General features: G+C 38.3%; 1 protein-coding gene across 1 annotated transcript in view; it reads right to left on the reverse strand.

Moving 5' to 3' along the window:
- Positions 1-26400, reverse strand: part of LOC119559417 (neuropeptide CCHamide-2 receptor) — a 74480-nt gene that overhangs the window by 3635 nt on the left and 44445 nt on the right. The window contains exons 2-6 of the mRNA XM_037872512.1: positions 25206-25796; positions 23511-23730; positions 23284-23450; positions 22395-22588; positions 22150-22270 (exon numbers count right to left, since the gene is read on the reverse strand). Coding sequence (XP_037728440.1) covers positions 22150-22270; positions 22395-22588; positions 23284-23450; positions 23511-23730; positions 25206-25513 — 1010 coding nt within the window. The 5' untranslated portion in view covers positions 25514-25796. The remainder of the gene's footprint in view (positions 1-22149; positions 22271-22394; positions 22589-23283; positions 23451-23510; positions 23731-25205; positions 25797-26400) is intronic.

The raw sequence follows: 26400 nt of genomic DNA on the forward strand, positions 1-26400 counted from the left end.
ATTAAATTCCAAATTCAGAACTAATTATAAAAAGTTATTTCCAAGCATAGGCGGTTATATGTAAAAAAAAACACCAAAGATAAAATTTTTAAAATTTTTTTCCGATGATTCCTATGGGAGCTATAAAATTTAGTTGTCCGATCCGGCTGGCTCCGACTATATACTACCTGCAAAAAAAGAAGACTTTTGGGAAAGATTCAGCCCGATAGCTTTAGAACTGAGAGACTTGTTTGCGTAGAAACGGACGGAGAGACGGACATGGCTAGATCGACTCGTCTAGTGATGCTGATCAAGAATATATATACTCTATGGGGTCGGAAACGTTTCCTTCACTGCGTTGCAAGCTTCTGACTGAAATCATAATAAAGCTGCAAGAAAATCGATGGTACTATCGATAATATCGATGGCTGGGCCCCGGTTTAGATATAAGCGATAAAATCGCGATTGTATCGATATTTATCGATCAAACTATACAAACTATCGATTGTGATACCATCGATGTTTTTGCAGCTCTAAATCATAATACCATCTGCAAGGGTATAAATATTTTCAGTCTTAAAAACCTCGTATTCAAATGTATGTACAGAGCTTTCCTATTTTTGGAAAAGTAAAACTAAAATTACGGAAATACTAACAGAATGTTCCGTTACAATTTACTACTAAAAGGCCCCATGGAGGAGGATTAAAGTTCTTGGTAGAGTTTCTATCAGGATTCAGTCTTCTTTATTACGTCTTCTTTATTGGCACTCTCGGTTAGAACTAACTCGCTGCTCGCAGGCAACTACCATTCAATCCCCGTGTTCAGGTTCTCTCGATAGAGCATCTGCTCTCTCGAGGATCGGAAAGTGTGGCCAGAGCAGATTAATATATTCAGCCCTGTTCATATAACATTGAGTATAACAATATAATACTTAGAACTAGTGTATTGCATATATAATAGCAAGCCTGTTGCAATATATAATATCCAGCCTGTTACAAAATGGACACCTAGATCACACAAAAGAAGACAACAAAAAATTTGAATGGATAAGTTTTTTCAGGATTTTTTAAGAACATTTTTTCGTATCTCCGTGTTTTCAAGTACATCTAGAGTTGCGTCTTACCGATTTAGGTAATATTTGTTTTAGCTTACAACTATAATGACACCGTTTAGTTCTGCCGAAAAAATGAATAGGTTACATTGAGTATGTTGTAAACTACAACTCGGCAAACTTTGAAAATAAGTAATTTTTTAACAATTTAATGATTGTAAGGCGTCTATTGATATAGGAAAATCTCGAAAAAATTCGACCACTAATAGAGACGTGCACCACTTTAAAGATACCGTCCATACGAAACAAATACGCCATATTTGAACAAAATTCATTATGAAACAAGGAAGAATGCTATATTCGAGTACCTCGACTATCAGATACCCGTTACTCAGCTAAAGGGAAATGGAGATATGCAAGCAGCAAAGCGAGATTGAAATGCGCCACCTACCGGCGGTAGACAGATTTATGCGTTATGGGCGTTAGAGCGGGCGTGGCAAATTTTTTTTTGGATTAATCGATAGGTATTGATGAGACCAGTACATTTCAGTTAAAATTTATTATCTAGCATGAAAATTGTGGGCGCCGCAGGCTTGGACGGTTTGTGGGCGTTATAGTGGGCGTGGCGTATTCGCGTAACAAACTTGCGCTGCGTACAAGGCTACGGAATCTTAATCTGAGATCTTAATTCTCTATCTTTGTTAGTTTCCGAGATGTCCACGTTCATACTTACGAATTTTTGAAGTTCGTGGGCGTTAAAGTGCGCGTGGCAAACTTTTTTTGGAGTCAATCGATTGGTATTGATGAGAACAATACATTTCAGTTAAAATTTTAATTCTAGCATCAAAACTGTAGGAGCCACAGTTTTGGGCGGTTTGTGGGCGTTAGAGTGGGCGTGGCACGCTGCTGAAACAAACTTCCGCTGCGTAAGAAGCTCAGGAATCTGCACGCCAAATCTCAATAGCCTAGCACCTATAGTTTCCGAGTTCTCAGCGTTCATCCGGACAGACGGACATGGCTAGATCGACTCGGCTAGTAATCCTGATCAAGAATGTATATACTTTATGGGGTCGGAAACGCTTCCTTCTGCCTGTTACATACTTTCCGACGAATCTAGTATACCCTTTTACTCTGCGAGTAACGGGTATAATAAATTAAATTTTCAACGAATGTTTTTATTTATGTAAATTAAAGTTAAAAGCCTTTCCCGCGCCATCTGTGGTCTAGCTCCGAGCTGGCCAATAATGGCTGGTCATGGCTCCTCCAGCTGTCCCTTCGCGGGCGACATTATTTCCTCCTCCCTATAGAAGCCGGCGCGACCTCAATCTCCGCTTTAGCTGTCAAGTAGCTGGTGGAGGTGGAGTCCTCAATGGAGAACTCGTCGGAGATCGAGCGATGTCTCATGTTCCTTCCCACTGGGATTCTCTAGTGGTTCTCCTCCAGCACTTCAACTCTTCTGCGGATTTACCCCGTTGGGGTATTGCTTCCTGTCGCTCAAGTCCCACAATAATGGGCAACAGCTTGGATTAGGCGTCTTTTTTCATCTGCACTGACCTCCTTTAGTCGTTTTGGGTGTTTTTCTTCCATTCATCGGCGTTCATCGAAAATTCACTCACGAAATCAGGTATTTTTTCTGACCCGACATACCCGACGAAAAGCTTTAGCCTCTCGCTCACTCCTATGGTTAGCTCGCGGGTTTCGTCGATGTGAGTACTAGGCTTAAGGGAGGGTTTTAGAACTTTGGTTTTTAGCGTCGTTATAATCGGCAATCGATAATAACACCGATAAATACTATTTTAGAAAAAAAACTTTTACGAAATAATAATATTTATATATATAAGGAAAATGGTGTCAAAAGTGAGTATTTGTAATTATAACATGTTAATTTTTTTAAATACTATTTCCGATATTTCGCAAAAAAAAAATTTCACTACACTGCCTAAGAGAATCACATGAACCACCTTACGTTGGTCAATACTAAAATTCAAATTTCAAGCGCACTTCTGTTATGGGCCTTATAATGCAAAGCTATGACAAAAATTTAAAAATTTAACTTAGTTTACCATGATATTTGCGACATTGTAGTTGTAAACGGAGCTATGATATAGTTAAAAAGAACGTTTCTTAAAAATCTTTAAAAACACTTATTCATCGAAAACTTTTTTGTTTTCTTCTTTGTAGTCTAGGGGTCCAATTCTACCAGAAACTACCATCATCCTTCTTGGGGCAGTTTTAAAATATTATTTTTTAAGCTAGTACTATTCGATCGTTCCTATGCCAGCTATATAATAAAATAATTTTATTCGAAGCTCTAAAATACCTAAAGAATAATATTTTCAAAAGTAGAAGAAAATATGTCAAAGGACCGTTCCCCGTGGCTCTCGTGACGTGGAGCCGGTGATTTACACTAATGTCGCTGTCGATGTCCTCTGCTCTGCTCCTTATCGTGCTTGGTGCGAGACTGGATGTATCGTGGCCCCTGGCTTTTGAGGTCTTGAACGATCGCCGCTTCGGGCCTTGCTGAACCGTTGGGCTTCTCCAGGACAACGCCTCTTGAATGCCACAACCGGTCGACTGCTAGCTTTTTTTGGCTGGTAGTGTGGTACTTTGGCACTCGGGGCTTCGGATGGCTGCTGTTCCGGGACTTCGCCGGTAATCGCTGGGCTCTCTGGAAACCAATAATCGATCACCGCTCGTCCTTTGCGGCACTCGTACTCTCCACTCCAGGTCCAAAGTCCCGTTTTAGCTTCTTTGCCCTAGAGTCCTATGTCTTGGCACTGTCCTGCTGAGCCTCCTGTGGCATGAGGCACGCAGACGCATCGTCCCGCTGCTGAGATGTGGCACAAAAATTCAGCATGAACAAAAATTCTCACATTGAGTGCAAAATGCTCACTTCCAGTACAAATTTCTCATAATATATGTACTTAAATTGAGTACATTTGTGCTCTTTCTTGAACATTTTTCATCAATATGAGTACAAACTGCACTCACTTTAAGAAATAATTTAGCTTGAATTTTAGAAACGAGTATCCCCTTCTCTCATACTGAGAAATTTCAAGCGCTCAAAATGAGAAACAAGTTCTTGATAGTGAACTTCTAAATTCTCAAATGAAGAACTTTTGTACTGTAACCAGCTCCACCCATTTCCAGAAAAAAAGGTAAAATATTTGTTTTTCATTTAATTTTGTAATACAGTTATATATACAAGGGTGGTCAAAAGTATTTTCACAAAAAAAAAGTTAAATATATTCATAATTTGAACTTACATCTTGTTAACTTTGGCATCAATGGAAAGGTTATTTAAATGCCGTTTGAATGATACAATACATTTCTTAACACATTCAGTACTTATTGAAAAGGACGAATTTGTGTGAAAATGTCATTTTTGAACTTTTTTCCTCGACTTGAAAACTTAAATTTTTTGATGCAAAAAGTTTCTTCAAACAAAAACAATAGTAACTGCAAAAAGAATTTTTCAAAAATCATTTTGCTTATATTTTTTATGATTTTTTAAAGGTGAGACTGTCGGAAAAAATTTGTATGAAAAAGAGAAAAATATGGCTAAAATGCATGTTTCTAAGCATTTTCAAAAAATCATATAAAATATAAGCAAAATGATTTTTGAAAAATTCTTTTTGCAGTTACTATTATTTTTGTTTGTCGAGGAATATAATATAAATTAATATATTATATATATTAAGTCGAGGAAAAAAGTTCAAAAACGACATTTTCACACAAATTCGTCCTTTTCAATAAGTACTGAATGTGTTAAGAAATGTATTGTATCATTCAAACGGCATTTAAATTACCTTTCCATTGATGCCAAAGTTAACAAGATGTAAGTTCAAATTATGAATATACTTAACTTTTTTTTTGTGAAAATACTTTTGACCACCCTTGTATATATATATATACATATTATTTTTTATTTAAGTTTGTGTTTCATGTTCTATCTTGTAATATTTTTTCCCTTAGCTGTCTGGTCTAGCGAAGAGCAAAAAGGCTGAAAAAGAAAACGTTATTGTTAGCAAACATTGTAAATATATATGCATATACGTATAAGCATGAAACAATAAAAATAGTATTTTATTAAATGTACATTTAAAAAGAATTTTGAAAATTATATGTGTATGTATGTATGTACAATGTACATAGAAACTAACAAAACTAGACACGTGCTTCACGCCACTTACAATCACACATATGTATTTTTGTAGTGTTTGTTTATTGTATCATTATTTAGCACATTATAAATACAGTTCAAATTAAAAAACTTACCCTCGACTTACGGAAGGGTCGCACGAATGTCCAATTCATAAAATAGTTTTTTAGCTTTGTGTTACGCGCACGGCTTGACTTAATCACACGGCAAAAGACAGTCACACAAATGCGGCGCGCACCACTTTACACACCCATTAGTGAGAGAGAGACAACCATATACGCAACGAACTAAAGGCCGCTCATCTCTCGTCTCGTTCGCAGAACGGAATTCCCTAGAACTCCTTATGAGAATTCGCAACTCATTTTTAAGTTTATCGGTTACTCATAATGAGAATATTAATTCTCAAGTTGGAAATTGAAGAACATATTTCCTCAAACTTAGAATTTTGCGATCAATTCAAGTCCTTTTTCTTAAAATGAGTGCAGCTTATCTCAACATGAGTTTTTTCCATAAATTTTGTACTTAAATTGAGTACATCCTCAAATTGAGAATACAAATACTCAATTTGAGAACGTCATAATTTTTTTTGTGTACCAATTTAATTTACTACTGTATATGCTTACCGAAAACTAAACACATCGGTCTTTGAGTTAAATTCACATTAATTATCCAATAGTTTCAATGAAAGCTACATGATAAGTAAGTCCAATTTTTATACCCGTTACTCGTAGAGTAAAAGGGTATACTAGATTCGTCGAAAAGTATGTAACAGGCAGAAGGAAGCGTTTCCGACCACATAAAGTATATATATTCTTTATCAGGATCACTAGCCGAGTAGATCTAGCCATGTACGTCTGTCCGTATGAACACTGAGATCTCGAAAACTTTAAGAGCTAGGCTATTTGGACTTGGCATGCAGATTCCTGAGCTTCTTGCGCAGCGCAAGTTTGTTTCGTCAGTGTTCCACTCCCACTCTAACGCCCACAAGCCGCCCAAAACTGTGGCTTCTACAGTTGAGATGCTAGAATACAAATTTTAACTAAAATGTATTGTTCTCGTCAATACCTATCGATTGACCCAAAAAAAGTTTGCCACGCCCACTTTAACGCCCACAAGCTACAAAAAATCGTAAATATGAACGCGGATATCTCGGAAACTATCAAAGATAGAACATTGGGATCAGAATTACATTCCGTAGCCTTGTACGCAGCGCAAGTTTGTCACGCGAGTTTGCCTCGCGCACTCTAGCGCCCACAAACCGCCTGTGGCGCCTAAAATTTTCATGCTACACAGAGAAAATTCTGACGTTCTCATCTGAGTTGAAAATGTTCTTAAAAATAGAACGACATTTTTAAGATGAAAATGTTTTTATTTTGCTCGAATCAAGTTGAATTGGCGGTATTTAAGTACATTGAATGTAAAAATAAACTATTAGTTCAGTCCTTAGTGTATACTTATCAAAAAGTTGTTAAAGAAACTCAATTTAACTTTTCTCTTCTCACCATTTCGTTCTTATATTGATACCAAAATGTACTTACACGATTTTTAAGAACAATGTTCTCAATTTAAGAAGGAATGTTCTCAATTCAAGAACAATGTTCTCAATTCAAGAACAATGTTCTTAGATAGTTTTCTCTGTGTAGAAAAAAAGTTTAACTGAAATGTGTTAGTCTCGTCATTACCCTGACCCAAAACAAAAGTTAAATCTGTCTACCGCCCAGATCGCGGGTAGGTGGCGCATTTTAATATCGCTTTGCTGCTTACATATCTCCATTTCCCTTTGGTCCCTGATAGTCTGATAGTCGAGGTACTCGATTATAGCGTTCTTGCTTCATATCAAATTGATACAAATACATATTATTATGATAAACAAGAAAGGAAGTTAACTTCGGCAAGCCGAAGCTTGTATACCCGCAGTTATAATTATTAAATTTAAAAATACAAAAAATGATATTCCCAATAGTATAAGATAATATGTCAAAAAACACCGAAGCTATAATTTGTTTCATATTATTTTCCCACCATTTTCCGATCGTTCCTATGGCAGCTATATGATATAGTCGTCCGATTTTGATATAGCTATAATTTGTTTTATATTACTTCCCCACCAATTTTCCTATCGTTCCTATGGCAGCGATATGATATAGTCGTCCGATTTTGATAAAATTAAATTCGAAATTCAGAACTAATTAAAAAATTTTATTTCCAAGCGTAGGACTTTATATGTTAAAATACACCAAAGAAATCATTTTTAAAATTATTTTTTTTCAGATTATTCCTATGGGAGCAATTAGATATAGTTGTCCGACCCGGCTGGTTCCGACTTATATACTTCCTGCAAAAGAAAGAAGACTTTTGGGAAAGTTTCAGCCCGATAGCTTCAAAACTGAAAAAATCATATCAATTACAAATGTTTATATGAATCCGTATCATACTGATATTCGTATTTTTTGTGTATTTATGGTACTTAGTATGGTATTAAAGATATTTTTGACTGAATGGCCGTCACTCTGACTTTCGACGAAAAGTTTTCTTATAAAAGTGAAACATTTTGCGCTGTTTGTTTTATTTTGCAAATGTTTAGTATCTTAAATTCAATTGTATTTACTTAATGTTTTTCTAATTCAAATTTATTTACTTCTTAGAGACCGCAACGTGCCCCTCGGTGGCTGGACTAGACACACTGCAAATACACACTGCAGTCAAATATCTGGCCCGAATGCCGAGCTGGGCAATTTGGCGTCCACCACTTCGCTGGGAGTCATCTATCGAGGAGAAGGAGAAGGCGCAGTTGTAAGCCTACATGAGTGGTCTGCCGCTCACATAACCATATATTGAGATCGCGGGTAGGTGGCGCATTACAATCTCGCTTTACTGCTTGTATATCTCAGCTGGACTACCGAAAGAATTGTTCATGTATCGACAACAGGGTCACTAGACCTACATACATATTTTTATGTACGATGTTAATAATTCAAGAACGCTGTTCTCCCAATTCTGTCAAGCTTTTTTTCAGTGAAGCGAATATAATTTCACCTAAATGTTCATGATTTGACCCCACGGCGTTCGTTTTTAATGAACGCAACATAACGATCGGATCGTTCCCATATCATATTAAATGCTCCTGATATTTTTCGTTCTTTTTATTCTGCACAGAGTGAAATATTTAAATACATTGTTCTTGAATTGAGAGCAATCGTTCGTAAAAACCGTGTAAGTACATTTTGATCTTACTGTTCTCAAAACTAGACCGAAAAGGTGATAAAAGAAAAGTTAAATTCAGTTTCTTTTTCAACTTTTTGATAAGTATACACTACTGACTGGACTAATAGTTTATTTGTTGAGATATACAATGTAAATACCGCCAATTCAATTTCATTCAAGACTTATCCTCATACCTACTTCGATAATATTACCACTATATCCACATAAGATAGATTCACAAGAACTATCATATCTGGCGAACGGAAGACACGATTTACATAAATCAAAAGCATGTGGATTTGTCATTACATGGCCGATTACGAGAAAAATTAAAATGAACATCTAATAATTACAAATATTCACTCTATAAGGTCTGAAAAACTTCCTTACACATTTTACACACTTTCCAACAAATTCAATTTACCCTTGTACTTTTGGCGTAACGGTAACAGACGGTCATGTTTGCGGCCAACATTTCTCGAAAACGAGGATGGCATCCCCAACTTAAATCGTTACACAAATTTATATAAGAACATTTATCTAACCACCCTTAATGCGATGAAATCGAAAAATGGCTTTGAAGTTTGGGTCAATAAAACAAGTAAGCCAGTGCCCTTTGCACTCCCTAACCCACTCACTCTTTTACACTAGCAAAGCAATTTTGTTGTTTAGACAAAGGAAAACGACATGGAAAGGCCAGAAAATACAATAAATACAATCTTTCCCCAACCACATACCAAATTTCATTATGGTATGCCAATCACGTGGTCAAAGGCCATACTCACTGGAGTCGGTGTATGTAAATTGGCAACACCATATGTATTATCTGAGGACTTTCCATCCCCACAAGTCCAAAACGCCTCGACAAATACACAGTGTATTGTTATTGACATCCAGCAAACGGGGGGTCATAAAAGTGCCTTTCTGACCCCGGGTGAGTAGAGAAAAGGAGGCTGTCCATCTGCGGCGCTGGCAGGCAATCGACCTATCGTTCCCTGTAAATCAGAATTGGCAGGGCCAGGAGATAATTCCGGACCTAGACCGACATCGCAAGATTTTGTAACTGCGGGGGCAAACATTTGCAAATGGGGCATCATTTGGAGTCAAAGAGCATCCGATTTATGCCAACGTAACTGAGTTGCCCACAGCCTGCTTCGTTCTAACCTAAACGGGTCTACAACGGTTGCCACCACATAAGCGGCGCTGATTTGGGCTTCGATTTGGGACTGTGATGTCCATCTCACAATTAGCTAATTATACTCAGCACCACATTTGGTGAGTGGTTGGTCGCTTGCAGTTCAGGGACAGTTAAGTGGAAAGTTTCCCACCACCAAAGGACTAAGAGTGATTAAGTTAGTGACACTGTAAGTACCAAAAGCACGTATAGCACAAATAGAGCCTGTTCCGGAGTTATACTATATATATCGGGGCATCTGTAAAGTAACAGTTCACATACTGAAGTACATAAACTTGTTAAATCAACAAATTTGTGTAAATGGTTTTCGGATACTGTCCCAGTCGAAAATTACTGCATTCCAGCACATTCACATTCATTATGAAATGGCACCAACAGCCTGTGCGGAAGGCATGAGTCTTCCCATTCTATTTACACGGGTGCGGGACAAAAAATAACGTATCTCTTGCATGCACCTAGGTGCATTTATTTGGAGTGCATCTGCACCTAAAGGTACATTCTGTAAACACCCTTCAGTTCTGCAGGATGGAGGCGGTGACATGGCTCAAGGCAAAAAGCTTTTTTGTTTTTTTTTGTGCCTAAAACGCTGTGCCGCTGTCAGCAGAGCAGTCGGCGCAGCGTAGAAGACTGCCTACGAAAACGATAGTGCAACAAAGAGATGCAGATATTCGGAAGTTCCCTCTCTTTCTTTGTCTTATAATCTGCCTGCACTCGGCACTCTCAGGAACAAATTTCGTTCGTTATTTTCTCTGCGTCCCTCCGTTCGGCGGAAAAATTTTGTGGAGCAGCGAGATGTGAATGCCCTAATATATTAGAAGCATTATTGTATATCGAAAAAAACTACTAATATTGTTTTATAAAAGTAAACTATTTGGTTATAGTACAATTTAGTAAATTGAATTTACTTATAATGTTATGTTTACTTAATAGACATATTTATTACAATATAAGTTTTTAGTTAAGTTATAGAAATTTAGTACGTTAAAAGTGATTTAAATACTTAAAACATTTTAGTATTAACATTTAAAAAAAATCGTATTGTATTTTTTACTCAAGAAGTAAAAAATAGTCGGATATTTTCGCTTCAGAAAGGGTATAGGTGCAGTGGCAGGCGCCAACAGCGAAGAGAAAACAAAAGAAGAGAAACAAAAGAAAGAAGAAGACTTGGTGTATTCTGTTTGAGTGATTGAAAGGGAAGCATCCATTTTAATTGTGCGCAGCAGGGTTACTTTAATCGTTTAGTTAATATAATTAAGTCAGGTAAGTGCTACATTAAGTTTAATATGTTGTGCATTGATCTTAGTTTAAAGTACGTAAATTTTGAAGGTATTCAATTGGTTCCGTTAGCCGAAAGTGGATGATGAAATGTTTTGTGCCAAAAAAAATGCGTTGGCCAAGGACTCCGAGGACCCGGACACATGTTTGAGAAAGGCGATGACGATCGTGAAAAACAAACTAACAAAACAAAAAACAGAAATACTAACAATAATTGTCCCTTAATTGAAAATCTGAATAATACGATGTAATTAAAATGAATTTAAATGTAATTAAAAATGTATGTATTTAAAATTCTATATTTTCATAAGTGAAAACTCATAAGTGAATTTCACAAATGATTTCACTTGGGACGTGTCACATGCAAGTGATTTCATAAGTGAAAACTCATTGGAAAAATTCTGATCTTAACAAGTGATTTCACTTGGAACGTGTCACCGGCACGTGACAGGCCATACGAAAAATGAGTATAAGGAACAAGTGAAGTCCCGTGGGACTTCGAAAAACATTCATTTGAATTTTCACTTGTGAAAATGCGGACATCCCATACAATTTTCTATATGGAGCGTCACTTGTTCTTCACTTGTGCAAGAGGACATGTCCCACGTGATTCCCATGGTGATTCACAAGTGAAACTTTTTTTTTGGAACTGAAGGGTACGCACCAAAAAGGTACGTTCTGTACCAGTGTTGCCAAATCGGCTCTTTTTAATTTTAAATCAGCTTTTTTATATCGATATTATGTCACAGCAGATTTTCTATTATCGATCCTAATCGTCTTCGAAAGTGTCATCTTTATTTTATGTCCAAAAAAATCCAACATAGTTCCCCATTTTGGAAGAGTTTTAATGATATACATATATATATATATCTAGAGCATTGACGATACAATAAAGTTTTGGGCGGAAGTAAAACTTTTTAATGACTCTGGGGGAACGAACGATTTTCTGAATTATCTTCGTTTGCGATTCAGATGTTGTCCTTGCCATGCCACGCTGAAGTAGAACGTGCGTTTAGCCAAGTAAACATGGTAAAATGAAAACTGAGAAATAGAATGGACGTTACCACTCTTAACTCAATATTGTGTATATAATTAGTCTGATTACAGATATGGGTTGCGAAGGCACAAAAAATGTTGCGCAGACCCCTTAGAATTTAATAAGCTTACATTAGAGGCCTATGAAAAGGATATAAAGAATGATACGGTTGATGTTGAAGATGGCATATTAAATATATTATAATATATTATCCTTAATACTAAAAAAAAACATTATTTTGAACTCATTTTAATAGAAAGCTAAAGGAAAAAACAGTTGCTCATTTTTTCATTTTTTTCATATAATACAGATATTTGTATTTTCTATAATAGCAAAATTTGTTTGAAAATCTTTGCGCTTTTTTTCACCTTTATTTGGCAAAAAAATCAGCTTTTTTTCAATTCAATATTTAAGAACTCAATAAATATTAATGTGAGCCTTATGTCAAGTGTCACGAATTTTACTTTCAGAATAAACAAGAAAGGAGGTTAGCTTCGGCAAGTCGAAGTTTGTATACCCTTGCAGTTATAATTATTAAATTTAATTCAAAATCACTGTGGACGGCAGTACACGTAGTGGCGAAGCGCGAAAGAGAGCGTGCGAAGACAACTACTATATATAGCCGCAGAATTAAAAATCTGCAATTATGATCCGATCGCAACGATTGATACACCAATCAAAAGGTATTGCAAAAACTAGGAAGATTGCATACCAAGACTTTCGAAATATAGATTTGTTTGGGAGATAAAGCGGTGAAAGTGTAAAAGTAAAAATTTAGAAAATTGGAGCTGCTGGATACGGTGGGGATAAAAGCCCCCGTCTGTTTAGCTAGTTTTGTTTTTACTGAGAATACGCGTCGAATGACACCTCATTTGTTGAAATCCGATGTTCCGTTCAAAAGTAATTCAAAAAACAAGATTTTCTTCTTCTTCCCAAAATGAAAATGTTTGTCCCTTTGTTTGTGGGTTTGTATGCATCCCATCTTAGTTTTAGGATTTTGGAAACCCTATGGGTGTATAAAGCAGCTTGAAATAGAAAACGTTTGTTCTACGACTTTTGGAAAAACCCGCTAGTTTAGCGGGAAATAAAAAAAAAAGCCAGATTTAAAATGCTTATAGTATCTAAACAACTAATGCTACAGAAACGTGCTATGTGTCTCTGAAAAGAAAATTTAATTTGCTAAATACTCTTCATACAGTAAAATAGTCTGAATATAATAGATTTAGAGTTATGATAAAAAGTTATTTTTTAAAACCACTTTTTGACTATTTTCTCAAAATTGAGTCGAACGATTTCTTTTTAAATTTTAAATCATATAGCCCTTCAGATTCCTCAACTTTTGATCTATATCACTTTTTGCCCTAAAAATTACCGTTTGGAAGATATTAAGCGATAAAAAGTGCAACTCGTTTCAGCGGGAAATATAAGATACGACAGGTTTCTCTTGGAATCTGAAACTATACAGCCCTTGAGATTCCAAACTTGTGCTATTAAAATAGGTAATTGAAGCGATAAAACTTATTGTGCCTAATTTAAGGTGGCGTTCAGCTAAGATTAGGGGTCGAATCTGTGTGTTCGGTTTTTCAATAGCCAAGCCATATGGGGACGACTCCTAGTCATGGTATTGGGGTACTTAAACTCTTGAGCAAAAAAAAACTTCTGATATCAAACAAAAACACCTCTTAACGAGGTAAAAAGTAGTGGCGAACGCGCCTTTAACAAAAATGTCTGATATCAACAATTGTGACGAAAAATGATATTACATTCGATAAAATAAATAAACTATATTAAATTTATGTATTCGGCACGCTACAAGAGAAAATTTACATGTAGGTAAATAAATATGTACTGTTGCGGGCCGAATACATAAATTTAATATATGTATTTGAAGTTTGTGGGCGGTTTATGGGCGTTAAAGTGGGCGTGGCAAACTTTTTTTGGTTCAATCGATAGGTATTAATAAGAACAATACATTTCGGTAAAAAATTTTATTCTAGCATCAAAACAGTAGGAGCCACAGTTTTGGGCGGCTTGTGGGCGTTAGAGTAGGCGTGGCACGCTGCTGAAACAAACTTGCGCTGCGTAAGAAGATCAAGAATCTGCACGCCAAATATTAATAGCCTAGCTCTTACAGTTTCCGAGATCTCAGCGTTCATCCGGACGGACGGATGACGGACATGGTTAGATCGACTCGGCTAGTGATCCTGATCAAGAACATATATACTTTATGGGGTCGGAAACACTTCCTTCTGCCTGTTAAATACTTTCCGACGAATCTAGTATACTCTTTTACTCTACGAGTAACGGGTATAATTAGTTAGTTTTACCCTTACCCGGACTTTATAACTTCTGGTTTTAGTGGGGGAGAACAGGACAGCTGATGTAAAGCACCGCCTGGTATCTTTTAAAAAGAAGAGTCGGTGGCAGAGCAAAACCCATATAAATGTAAAAATATAAACTTATTCTCATTATTGAGGGCAAAATTCTCAATGTCATGCTAACTTTTGTCATTGAAATGATCTGGGTATTCCCTAAACTGTTGAATTGCTGAATTGTTGAAAATTCAACAGAAAATTTCAGCAATTAAGGGAACGACCCTAAAAGTTCCCTGTTGAATTTTAAATTTTAAGATGATCAGCTGTTAGTCAGATTGTCAAATTGCCTGCTGTGTTTACCAAAGAGTATGTTTAAAACTAAGGAAAATACCGAAAATAAGCCAAAATACTAAACTATTAAAACTGCTAACAGGCAGCATCTTATTAGATATCCTTTATATGCATATTTTATACGAATGCAATTCCTCCATGTTTACAATTGACCAGAGTTACACTCTTACTTTTAGTCGAGAACAGCGACAACTCTGGTTTCTAGCAATTAAACCAAATTTTCAACAGCCCCGAGGCTGTTGAATTGCGGAAATTTCTGACAGTTGACTTTGTATGGAACAGCTGATTAACAGCTGATCAAAATTCAACAATTCAGAAATTCAACAGTTTAGGGAATACCCAGAACATCTTTTTTCGGAAACATTCAGTGCTTATTGCTCACTTTTTATAATTTAAAAAAAACCTTTGGAATATATGAAACGGTTTTACAGTTTTAAATATTTAAAACTTTTCTTTATATTTTGTTTTTTGTGGGATCGTTTGACCTCCAATCTACCACCATTTAACCTTTTAGAATTAAAAAAAAAAACTCAAAATGACACTTACGTGTTTATCAAATTTTTAAAAGTTGTGTTTTTAAAAAAATTCTTAGCGAGGTACAAATCTAGTGACGATCGCACCTTCAGCAAACAAATGTTCTGATATCAACTTTTGTGACAAAAATGTATTATACGATCTACTAAATAAATACAATTTCTTAATTTTCTTACATTTTCAAAATCGTACAGCTAAACCCAAGCATACAACAATGTGTCGTATGTCTAATATTGACCCTACTCTAACGCCCATAACGCTTAAGTCTGTCTACCGCCCACATAACCATATATCACTGTGGACGGCAGTACACGTAGTGGCGAAGCGCGCAAGAGAGCGTGCGAAGAGAACTACTATGTATAGCCGCAGAATTGAAAATCTTCCATTGTGGTCCGATACGAGTGATACATCAATCGAAAGGTATCGCAAAAACTAAGAAGATTGCATACCAAGACTTTCGAAATATAGATTTGTTTGGGAGAAAAGACGGTGAAAGTGTAAAAGTAACAATTTAGATAATTTGAGCTGCTGGATACGGTGGGGATAAAAGCCCCCGACTGTTTAGCTAGTTATATTCTTACTGAGTATACACGTCGAATGACACCTCATTTGTTGAAATCCGTTGTCCCGTTCAAAAGTAATTCACAAAACAAGATTTTCTTCTTCTTCCCAAAATGAAATTGTTTGTCCCTTTGTTTGTGGGTTTGTATGCATCCCATCTTAGTTTTAGGGTTTTGGAAACCCTATGGGTGTATAAAGTAGCTTGAATTAGAAAACGTTTGTTCTACGACTTTTGGGAAAACCCGCTAGTTTAGCGGAAAATCCAAAAAAAAAAGCCAGATTTAAAATGCTTTTAGTATCTAAACAACTAATGCTACAGAAACGTGCTATATATCGCTGAAAAGATAATTAAATTTATAATAATAATCTAAATATAAATATAAATAAAATAAATGAACTATATTAAATTTATGTATTCGGTACGCTACAACAGAAAATGTACGTGTAGGTAAATAAATATTTACTTTGCGGTCCGAAATCATAAATTTAATATGGTTTATTTATTTTATCGAATGTAATATCATTTTTCGTCACAATTTTTGATATCAGAAATTTTTGTTAAAGGTGTTTTTGTTTGATTGTATATATACCTTAGTATTATAAGAGATTTAAGCCTGTAATTAATCACATATTAAATACATATCCCATATATATTACAATTTAATAAAAGTATAAAACTATTACAAACCAAATATTACTATTTTAGCGGTTGTTTGGGAATGGTATTATATCTAGTACTTAGCTTATTTCAAGAACGATTTGAGCTTATTTTTTCCTTTTACAAGTCTAAAATGTTCTTCTTTTGATCCCAAATTCAGAAAAAATCAATATCAAAATGTTATCATATTGATCCAAATATGTTCTTAAATTAAAACCAAAATCAACTTGAAAATGGAACGAAACCAACTCATTTCACTTTTTTAGTTCCTACCATTTCCTTCTAGAATTAAAAACATTCGGATCAAAATAAGAACATTTGTGCTTACACGGTTTTTAAGAACGAATGCTCAATTCAATCACAATGTTCTTAGTTTTTCCTCTCTGTGTATAAGGTAACGGGTCAGAAACTGAGCACCATCTTGACCGAATTTGAGAAAGTTTAAGGTCCTAGGTGCCTGTGGTTTTTAAACCAAATCAAGAGCGATCCGTTTAAGGGCGCATTTGCTAATGTTAAAAGTAAACCAGGTTTTGCTTTTCTGTCAAAAATATAGTCGAGACGTTAGTGTTTTTTTTTATAAACATTACTACAAATGAAAAAAGGTATTTATTAAAAGGGCATTGCATGCATTCTTAAACAAAGAATTTTGTATCTACTTCTCTAGCTAGGGCTCAACGGTGCACCGTTGTTTACAAAATTTTAACTGAACTGTATTGGTCTCGTCAATACCTATTGATTGACCCAAAAAAAAATTTGCCACGCCCACCCTAACGCCCATAACGCTAAAATCTGTCTACCGCCGGTAGGTGGCGCATTTCAATCTCGCTTTGCTGCTTGCTTATCTCCATTTCCCTTTGGTCCCTTTAGATGAGTAACGGGTATCTGATAGTCGAGGCACTCGACTATAGCGTTCTTCCTTGTTTATTTTGCTATTTCCGTTATAAATTTTGCTAAAGTGGTAGACAAGCCCTTCAGTAGAATGATGTTTCTTTGTTTAACAATTTTACAACTCTAGAAATGTTTTCTTTTTCATTGAACAAAGAAAAATTGCAAATAAATCTAATCCAGGTGGAAGACTAATAAAAATAAGATTACTAACAACATGACATGTGTGTGTGTGTAGATAGACATTTATAGCTGACGGGGGAAATGAGATTCTTTAAATACAAATTCTTTATAATACCTACCGATATGCTTTTATTTAAAAATATTTCATTTGCATTTCTTAAGCAGATTAAACACATTTCCTTCAAAAGGCAAAACTAATTTCATATTTAAAATCGAATTGAAATTGCCTTCCTATGTTTAAACACTTGACTCCTACATTTATGGGTAATAAACAAGAAAGGAAGTTAACTTCGGCAAGCCGAAGTTTGTATACCCTTGCAGTTATAAGATATAATGTTATTTACACCATGTTAAATTTTTTAGGATTGTTGCTAGCTTCATTGATATTCGAAATTCTCAAAAGTATAAGATAATATGTCAAGAAACACGGAAACATTTGTTTCAAATTATTTTCCCACCAACTTTCCGATCGTTGGCTATATCGTGGCGGCTATATGATATATTCGTCCGATTTTGATAAAATTAAATTCAAAATTTAGAACTAGTTAAATGTTTTTTCCAAGCGTAGGAGGTTATATGTTAAACAAGGAAGAACGCTATAGTCGAGTACCTCGACTATCAGATACCCGTTACTCAGCTAAAGGGACCAAAGGGAAATGGAGATATTCAAGCAGCAAAGCGAGATTGAAATGCGCCACCTACCGGCGATAGACAGATTTATGCGTTATGGGCGTTAGAGTGGGCGTGGAAAATTTTTTTTTGATCAATCAATAGGTATTGACGAGACCAATACATTTCAGTTAAAATTTTTTATCAAGCATGAAAATTGTGGGCGCCACAGGCTTGGGCGGATTGTGGGCGTTAGAGTGGGCGTGGCATATTTGCGTAACAAACTTGCGCTGCGGAATCTAAATCTGAGATCCCAATTCTCTATCTTTGATAATTTCCGAGTTATCCAAGTTCATATCTACGATTTTTTGAAGTTTGTGGGCGGTTTATGGGCGTTAAAGTGGGCGTGGCAAACTTTGTTTTGGTTCAATCGATAGGTATTGATAAGAACAATACATTTCGGTTAAAATTTGTATTCTAGCATCAAAACTGTAGAAGCCACAGTTTTGGGAGGTTTGTGGGCGTTAAAGTGGGCGTGGCACGCTGCTGAAACAAACTTGCGCTGCGTAAAAAGCTTAGGAATCTGCACGCCAAATCTTACTAGCCTAGGTCTTATAGTTTCCGAGATCTCAGCGCAGCTTCTTGCGCAGAGCAAGTTTGTTTCGCCAGTGTACCACGCCCACTGTAACGCCCACAAGCCGCTCAAAACTGTGGCTCCTAATGTTTTAATTCAAGAATACAAATTTTATCTGAAATGTGTTGTCCTCATCAATACTTATCGATTGACCTAAAAAAAAGTTTGCCAGGCCCACTTCATAGCCCACAAACCGCCCACAAACTTAAAATAATCGTAGATATGAACGCTGATATCTCGGAAACTATCAAAGATAGAGAATTGGGACTTCAGATTTAGATTCCGTAGCCTTGTACGCAGCGCACGTGTGTTACGCGAATATGCCACGCCCACAAACCGCACAAGCCAGTGGAGCCCAAAATTTTTAGGCTAGCAAAAAAATTTTATTTGAAATGTCTCGTCAATACCCATCGATTGATAGAAACAAGCCGCCCAAGCCAGTGGCCCCCCCCCCCAATTTTCATGATTCTAAGCATTGCGGTAACAAGACAAAGCCTTTTATGTGTAAATCCAGCTAAATTTTCCTGCGGAATTCCAGATCTTAATGCCCTGGAGCGCAGGATCCGCCTGCACGCCGTTACCTCGGTATAAGGATAAGCTGAAAAAGTCATTGTGGAATAATGGAATTAATATAATCTATGGAAAATTCTAAGCAATATTAAAAACTTCAGAAAATAAAGATATAGTTTAAAAAGTTTGTTTTTTAATTTTCGCTGTCTTACAAATGGATACTGAAAACAGAAATGATATAATGGACGACGAAGCACAGTTGGAGATATTAAAAAGTCTCAACTTGGAGGCAATTACCGAAAATTAAAAATGTCAGTTTTATAAAGGGTTTTATATTGTTATTACTATTGTTATAATTATAAGCATTATTATTTTATCATAGTAAATAATTCTAATTTTAGTCAGATTACAATCATATTAAGTCTTTGATTTTATTTGTGCGTTTTTATACCCTTGCAGAGGGTATAATAACTTCAGTCAGAAGTTTGCAACGCATTGAAAGAGACGTTTCCTACCCCATAAAGTATCAACATTCTTGATTTGATATCTTCTTTTCTTATTATCAGTGTAGTTATTCGGAGGTAAAACGGTATACGACATTCGACATTCGACATTGCTTTCTCTAATTCTAGCCGATACTCATAGAGTAAAAGGGTATATTAGATTCTAGCCATTATTAGCCCGGACAGTAGGGTTATGAACGCTGAGATTTCGGAAACTTTAAGAGCTAGAATGTTTGGATTAAGCATGCAGATTGTTTGGCTTTCTGTGCAGCGCAAGTTTGTTTCAGCATGGTGCCACGCCCACTCTAATGCCCACAAACGCCCCAACTATAAAAACCGTCTAGCAACCACATTTTTAAATAGTTTGTAAAACTTTAAATGAGATTTTGTTTCGATTATCAGTATCCATGAACCAAAATTGTTGTCCGCCCACCATGTAAATACGATTTTAAATAAATTTCGTAAAAATCAACAACTAATGTAGGGGAGAATGGGGTAAGGATAATAAGAAAAGTTTGGTTGAACGTAGCACCTATAAGTAACGAGTCATCACATTGAAAGTGTATCCTTGGAAAGCCTGTTCTTTTAGCCTGAACTAAAATGTTAGTAAAAACTCTATTTTTAAACCTTTCTTCATTATATTAAATTGCAGTTATAGATTATTTTCTTAATTTTTTCCTTATTGATCTACAGATCATTATCCCCAGAAATTTCGGTGGTGTTTTTTTTTTTGCGCGTCCCAGACCGCATTTTGGACCGATAGACTTGGGTCATCACTGCACCACTTAAACTATATATATTCTTCAACAAAATCAGTATTATCAAATATTAGCTTCAACTATTCTTGTACCACAGGGAGTGTTATGAGTTGAGTCAAAATATCACCAAGATGAAAAGCACAAAAAGAAAGGAAGCTTACTTCGGCAAGCCCAAGTTTGTATACCCTTTCAGCTATAATTATTAATATTAAATCGAAATTCTTCAAAATACAAAAAATGATCTTTGCAATAGTAAGATATGTCAAAAAACACAGAAGCTATAATTTCTATTATATTATTTTCCGAAAAATCTTCCGATCGTCTCTATTGCAGCAATATAGTCGTATATACATATATATATAGTATATATAGCAATATAGTCGTCCGATTTTGATAAAATTAAATTTGAAATACAAAACTAACTAAAAAATGTTATTTCCAAGCGTAGGAGGTTATATGTAAAATAAACACAATAGATATGATTTTTTAAATTTTTTTTCCGATTATTCCTATGGGAGCTATAAGATATAGTTGTCCGATCCGGCTGGATCCCACTTTTATAATACCTGCAAAAGAAAGAAGACTTTTGGGAAAGTTTTAGCCCGATAGCTTTAAAACTGAGGGACTAGTTTGCGTAGAAACGGATGGACAGACGGACATGGCTAGATCGAATCGTCTAGTGTCAGCATCACTAGAATCAAGAATATATATACTTTATGGGGTCGGAAACGTCTCCTTCCTTGCGTTGCAAACTTCTGGCTTAAATCATAATACCCTCTGCAAGGGTATACAAATTAAAAACGGTTTGGCGTTTGACACAAAATTTCGCTTCCGAAAAATATGCATTAAAAATCTTGTCAAAGACCTCAATGCCTAATAAAGATTGTCGAACATTATGAAGATATTTTATCAAATATCACATTGACAGAAATGAATTCATAACTTCTTCAACTGATGGCGATTAAAGCTCAAATTTGTAGTGTTGCCCTCTAGTGTTCTTCGGTATCTTCATTATAAACGGCTCGCAATTTAAACTAGCTAGGGTCACAAAGTTTCCTTGTCCCTTAACTATCCTTACCCCACTCTCCCCGATTCTTTAAAAACCTAACGGAAGACACAAAATATTTGTGTATTCCACTTCAATACTTGCATAGATCCCATTCCCAAGATATCTGCTCGATTTTGTGACACTATATAGGGTTATATTTCCACCCACTGGCGCAGAATACAAATTGCTTTCAGTCCCGCCTCTCAGCAGCGAAGTATTTCACCAAATTGCTGACGCATTATTTTCCGAGTTTTATTGCGCTAAGTGACGCCGAAATGGGTTCCCGGATCAGAGGGGTAGGGCTGGAAAAATTATGAGGTACGGGCTGTCAACAAATATTAATGTACTGGTAAGCGGAAAGAGAGCGGGGTACGCGTGCAAAATCAGTTTCAATTAAAAATTATGCCAAAAGCTGGTGCCAGGGGCACTGCAGCGAAAATGAGTGCATACAACTTTAAAGAAGAGTCGCCCAGTAACGACCATATGCGTTCTCGCTGCACCATCACCAGATTCCTTCCCTTCTTCCCCATGCCAAGAGGGTGACAGAAAGCGGGCTGGCCATACATTTGGAACCCCTCGAGGAATGCTTGGATGGCAGGGGGTCTAGAAAAATGTCCCCCAAGGATGGTAAGTGGCGAGGGAAAGCCACCGAAACCTACTGAAAGCCCTCGAGAGAACTTCGAGCTGCTCCTCTCACCTCGTGCAGAATCCCACGATGCGGAGCACGTTCCAGAAGTCATCGAAGTCCTCCTCCGCCGTGGGATAGAAGTGGTACCACAGCTCGAACACGTGGTACGGGAAGAAGCAGATGAAGAACACTGAAAAGACAACCCAAAGCCAATTAGAGTGTCCGTGGGTCTAAGGGACTCGGGATGCAGGATGCAGGGTGCGGGATGTATAAGTCGGATGGCGGAATGCAGATCGGGGAATGCGTTGACTTACCCACCACGAAAGCCACCACCATGCGGGCCACATGACGACGTGCCCTGGCCTGTGTACGGCTCTGCATGCTCTGCTGCTCCCCGGGCATGTTGCGGGCACTCATGTGTAGCCGGTTGGCCATCATGATGTAGAGTGCTCCGATGATGGACAGCGGCAACAGGTAATATATAAGCGCCTTGGCCGCTACCATGAACCTGGAAGAGAGTCATTAAGCATGGTCCCTTTTGACTTAAGCAAGACTGATAAGGTCGTCACAGGGATTGAAGGACGTTCTTTCAATTTCCCCTTAAAGAGGTCATAGTTTGTCTGACCGAATGGGCGACATTAAATTGCGCTTCTGCGAGGGGACCATAAAAGCGAGAGAAGGGAAACTCGACTTACAAACTCTGAAGCCCCATTCCTCGCCAACTTCCGACTATTAATGTGGGCGAAGCACACGCCACCAGGTGGTATACAACTAAAGCATTCGGCAAGCCTTTAATGAAATTTTAGCGAACAGTTAAGGGGCGACCTCGGCTATTCAGGATCTGTGTAAATTACATTACAAGCAGATTATGTGGCAACAGCTGACGCCAGCCGCACGAACGGATTTCCAACATGTGCTACAGGAGCTACATTGATGGGAAAATGAATTAGGTTCAACTTGCCGGTGTTTGCGAGCTTAAGCAGGGAGAGGGGTGAGAGGGGTAGACCGGTTGAAAGGAGCTGCATCAAGGGGTGGGGAAGACAGCTTAAGGGCATAAGGGTCTTTATGATTAATGCCGTCTGACGGCTCGTGAGGCCCACTCGCAGAACCAGCAAATCTTGCAGTTGTTATAAATTTGGTATTCGAAATTCGTTTGCACCGATTAAGCCTCGTTTGCCATAATTTTGACCAGGATCAACTTACTTCGCATACTCCGGGTCGCGGAATGGGGAGCACACTTCAATGGTCATGTTGCCCATGGCCGTGAGCACGGGGTAGGACTTGATGTCGGAGAAAAGGACGGAGGGCATGCCCAGTAAGATGGCCAAGATCCAGATGATCACCGCTGTGAACACGGTAAGTGGCTTGGTCTGTGGGAAGGGAGAAAGGCGGTTATTCCACCCGAGAATGTCAGTCGTCTCATCACTCACCTGCAGCTTGCGTAGGGGATTCACAATGGCGCAGTACCGCTCCCCGGACAGAGCGGTCAGTGTGAACACCGACACTCCTATGGATATGTCCTTGAAGAACTCGCTAATGCGACACATGTTCCGATCAAAGGGCCAGCTCTCCTGCGTGTATACGATTGTGGCCACGGGCACGCACACCAGAATAACCAGCAGATCGGCCAGGGCCAGGGACAGAATGTAGCTGGAAGTGTGAAGAGTCGGTAAGGGGTACCCTCCCTGCAGTAGAATCTGCCTCTTACCCGGTTAGGTGTGCGCTCACTTGGAACGAGATCTCGTGGGCCTGGAATGCCTTTATTATTGCCAAGTGACAATTGAAGAACGTTCGCGAAGGACCTGAAGCGCACATTCCTACTTACGTGCCTCCCAACCCAATTAAAAAACGAGTGCTGTTCGGGGAAAGTTGAAGGGGGCGATTTGGAGCAAATCGGCTTGACATTGACATACCAACAACCCTTGTGAACCAGATGGGGCAAACACTGGAGCCCTTGGACGGGGGAGTTTTCAGAGCCACTGGATTTAACTGATTGAAAGTGAGTGAATTTCAACCGGACACCTTCCCAGCTATCGTGCCTAGACAAACGGGCGCGACCAAATCGGCGAGCAAACTGCTAACTTTGCCATCAATGGCAGGACGATTACGTTAGCAATTACAATTACTGCCACAAATACTGACCCATTGCAATCAGCCAGTTCGAAGGAGAGTGTAGAGTGTGGTAATGTGCGGGCAATCAGTGCGAAAACACGGCCACCTGCAGCGAGTCGTTGGTCCAAAAACGGCCCGAAAGCTTCAATATAATTGCAGCCGAACTGAGAGAAAGCCATCCTCAACTCCTGATTTTACTCATTTGCCTCCTGGCCCAGAAACTTTTGATGGAGTCAGCACTTGAAATTTTTGAAATTTGCCATTTACAAGACTGCACAACTTGGAAAAGTTAATAAACATTTGTATAGGAGACGGCCTCTCTTCAGAGTTCCGCCGCCAGCTGTCGGTTTCACTACGAAATGTAGTTTTCTTGTCAAAAAACAGAATAAAACAGGAACCAAAACAGCTTGCAGATTCCCTGGGCTGTATGCGAAATCGGTTTTGTAAGGCGAACATTGTGCATGAGGAGGCATACTTTTAAAGTATTGAAATGTTTATGTATATGGGCAAATACTGAGTCTTGGCAGTCGGGATAGGTAAGTACGCCTGCTATGGGTGGAACAGCGACTCTGTGTGAATGGAAATTCAAACTTAAAGGACTGTCCGATATTGTTTGCGGAATAAACCACTTTATATTCGAGAATCGCAGCCAACGGATGGCTTGACATCTTTTTTGATGTTCGCTTCTGGGGAGTTTAAAGGCATTTTTAAATTCACCTTTAGGCCGGGGAAGAAGTGGATTGTGCTGAAAAAATAAAATCAATGCCGACCACAAGACAACCCATGAGTTTTGAGTGGCAATTCCAGACATCGTTCGCGGAGTGACGAGCACATTTCACGTCCAAATGGGCAGACATATGAAAGCATTATTATGAACCGGAGAGGGGGGTCCCCGGGAGAACAGACCGTATCAAAGCGGAAGCCCACCAATAAATATTATTCCAGACCCCGACTCTGGTCCAATGAAACCCACCCTCTGCGTGACCCCAACTGGGCGCGTTGTATCCACTTACGTGTTGGGTATGTTGCGCATGGAGCGGTGGCGAAAGAAGATGATAACCAGCGTGCCGTTGCCCAAGACTCCCACGATGAAGATGAGTGTGTACAGTACGGTGACAATGTACGTCTCCGGGCGGTCCAGCACGGGCACATACGGCACCATTCCGTCGTCGGCGCTGGCGTTGTGGCCAACCCCGTGACCTTGCTCCTGCTCCGCAGCCTGACCCCTTGCCAGGAGGCCGCTCTCATTGGCTCCGGCCCCGGCCCCGTCAACCAGGCCGGCTACCAGCGTCTGGCCCACGTCCACTAGGGCGGCGTACATGTTCGGGGGAGCCGCTCCCGGGTCTGATGTCTCAATGTCGATGTTTTAATGCGTGGCGTTTTATGGCCTCGCTATGGCCACTTCCGTTTCTGTGGATTGGTCCGTCCGGCGAAGGCCCAAAGCCGCAGGTCCTCGGCCTGGTCCTCTGTGCTTATGTCGCTGCTGTTGCTGCTGGTGTTGCTGGAGTTGCCACGGGGCCGTGTTTTATTTTGCACATTGTGCTCGGCCGCGACCGCAGATCGACCGCTCCTGCAGCATGACTTTCTCCAGCTGGCGCCGAAAGCTGTTGGGGCAGAAAGTATAGAGAGAGTGGGTTCGTCAGTTTGAACTAATTCGGTTGCTGGCGGCCTGAACAGCTTTAAACGGTGTGAGGCTGCGGCTTATCTAGACGGGCGAATAAATAAATAAATACCTACGAGGCGCATAAATAACACGCATACGCAGTGTGTTCATCGGGGTGCGCACATACACACAAACAAATTTGAGTTGTAAAATTGAATAATGCAGATAGTTTAGTAACATTAAAAAGTAGCGCCACCTATCTTCTTCTTCTATAGAGCAACTTGGCCTACAGCGCCCCCAGCGGCGTATGAAAACGGCTTATTTGCTGCGTGTGGTGTGCAATTAAATTGATTATATTGCAATATATTGTTTATTATTTGGTTATAACTTTTAAATGAGTTATATTGGTAATAAAAACATACTCATTTAAATTATTTTAAGAACTGTGGGCGCTAGACGGGTCTTAGTGTTATAGTCGATTGTGAACGTTAGAGTGGGCGTGGCACCCTTCCGAAACAAACCTGCGCTGAGCAAGAAGCTCACAAATCTACATAGACAGACGGACATGGCTAGATCGACTCGGCAAGTGATCCTGATCAAGAATG

Source organism: Drosophila subpulchrella, unplaced genomic scaffold (assembly GCF_014743375.2).
Source record: "Drosophila subpulchrella strain 33 F10 #4 breed RU33 unplaced genomic scaffold, RU_Dsub_v1.1 Primary Assembly Seq24, whole genome shotgun sequence".
Lineage (NCBI taxonomy): Eukaryota > Metazoa > Arthropoda > Insecta > Diptera > Drosophilidae > Drosophila > Drosophila subpulchrella.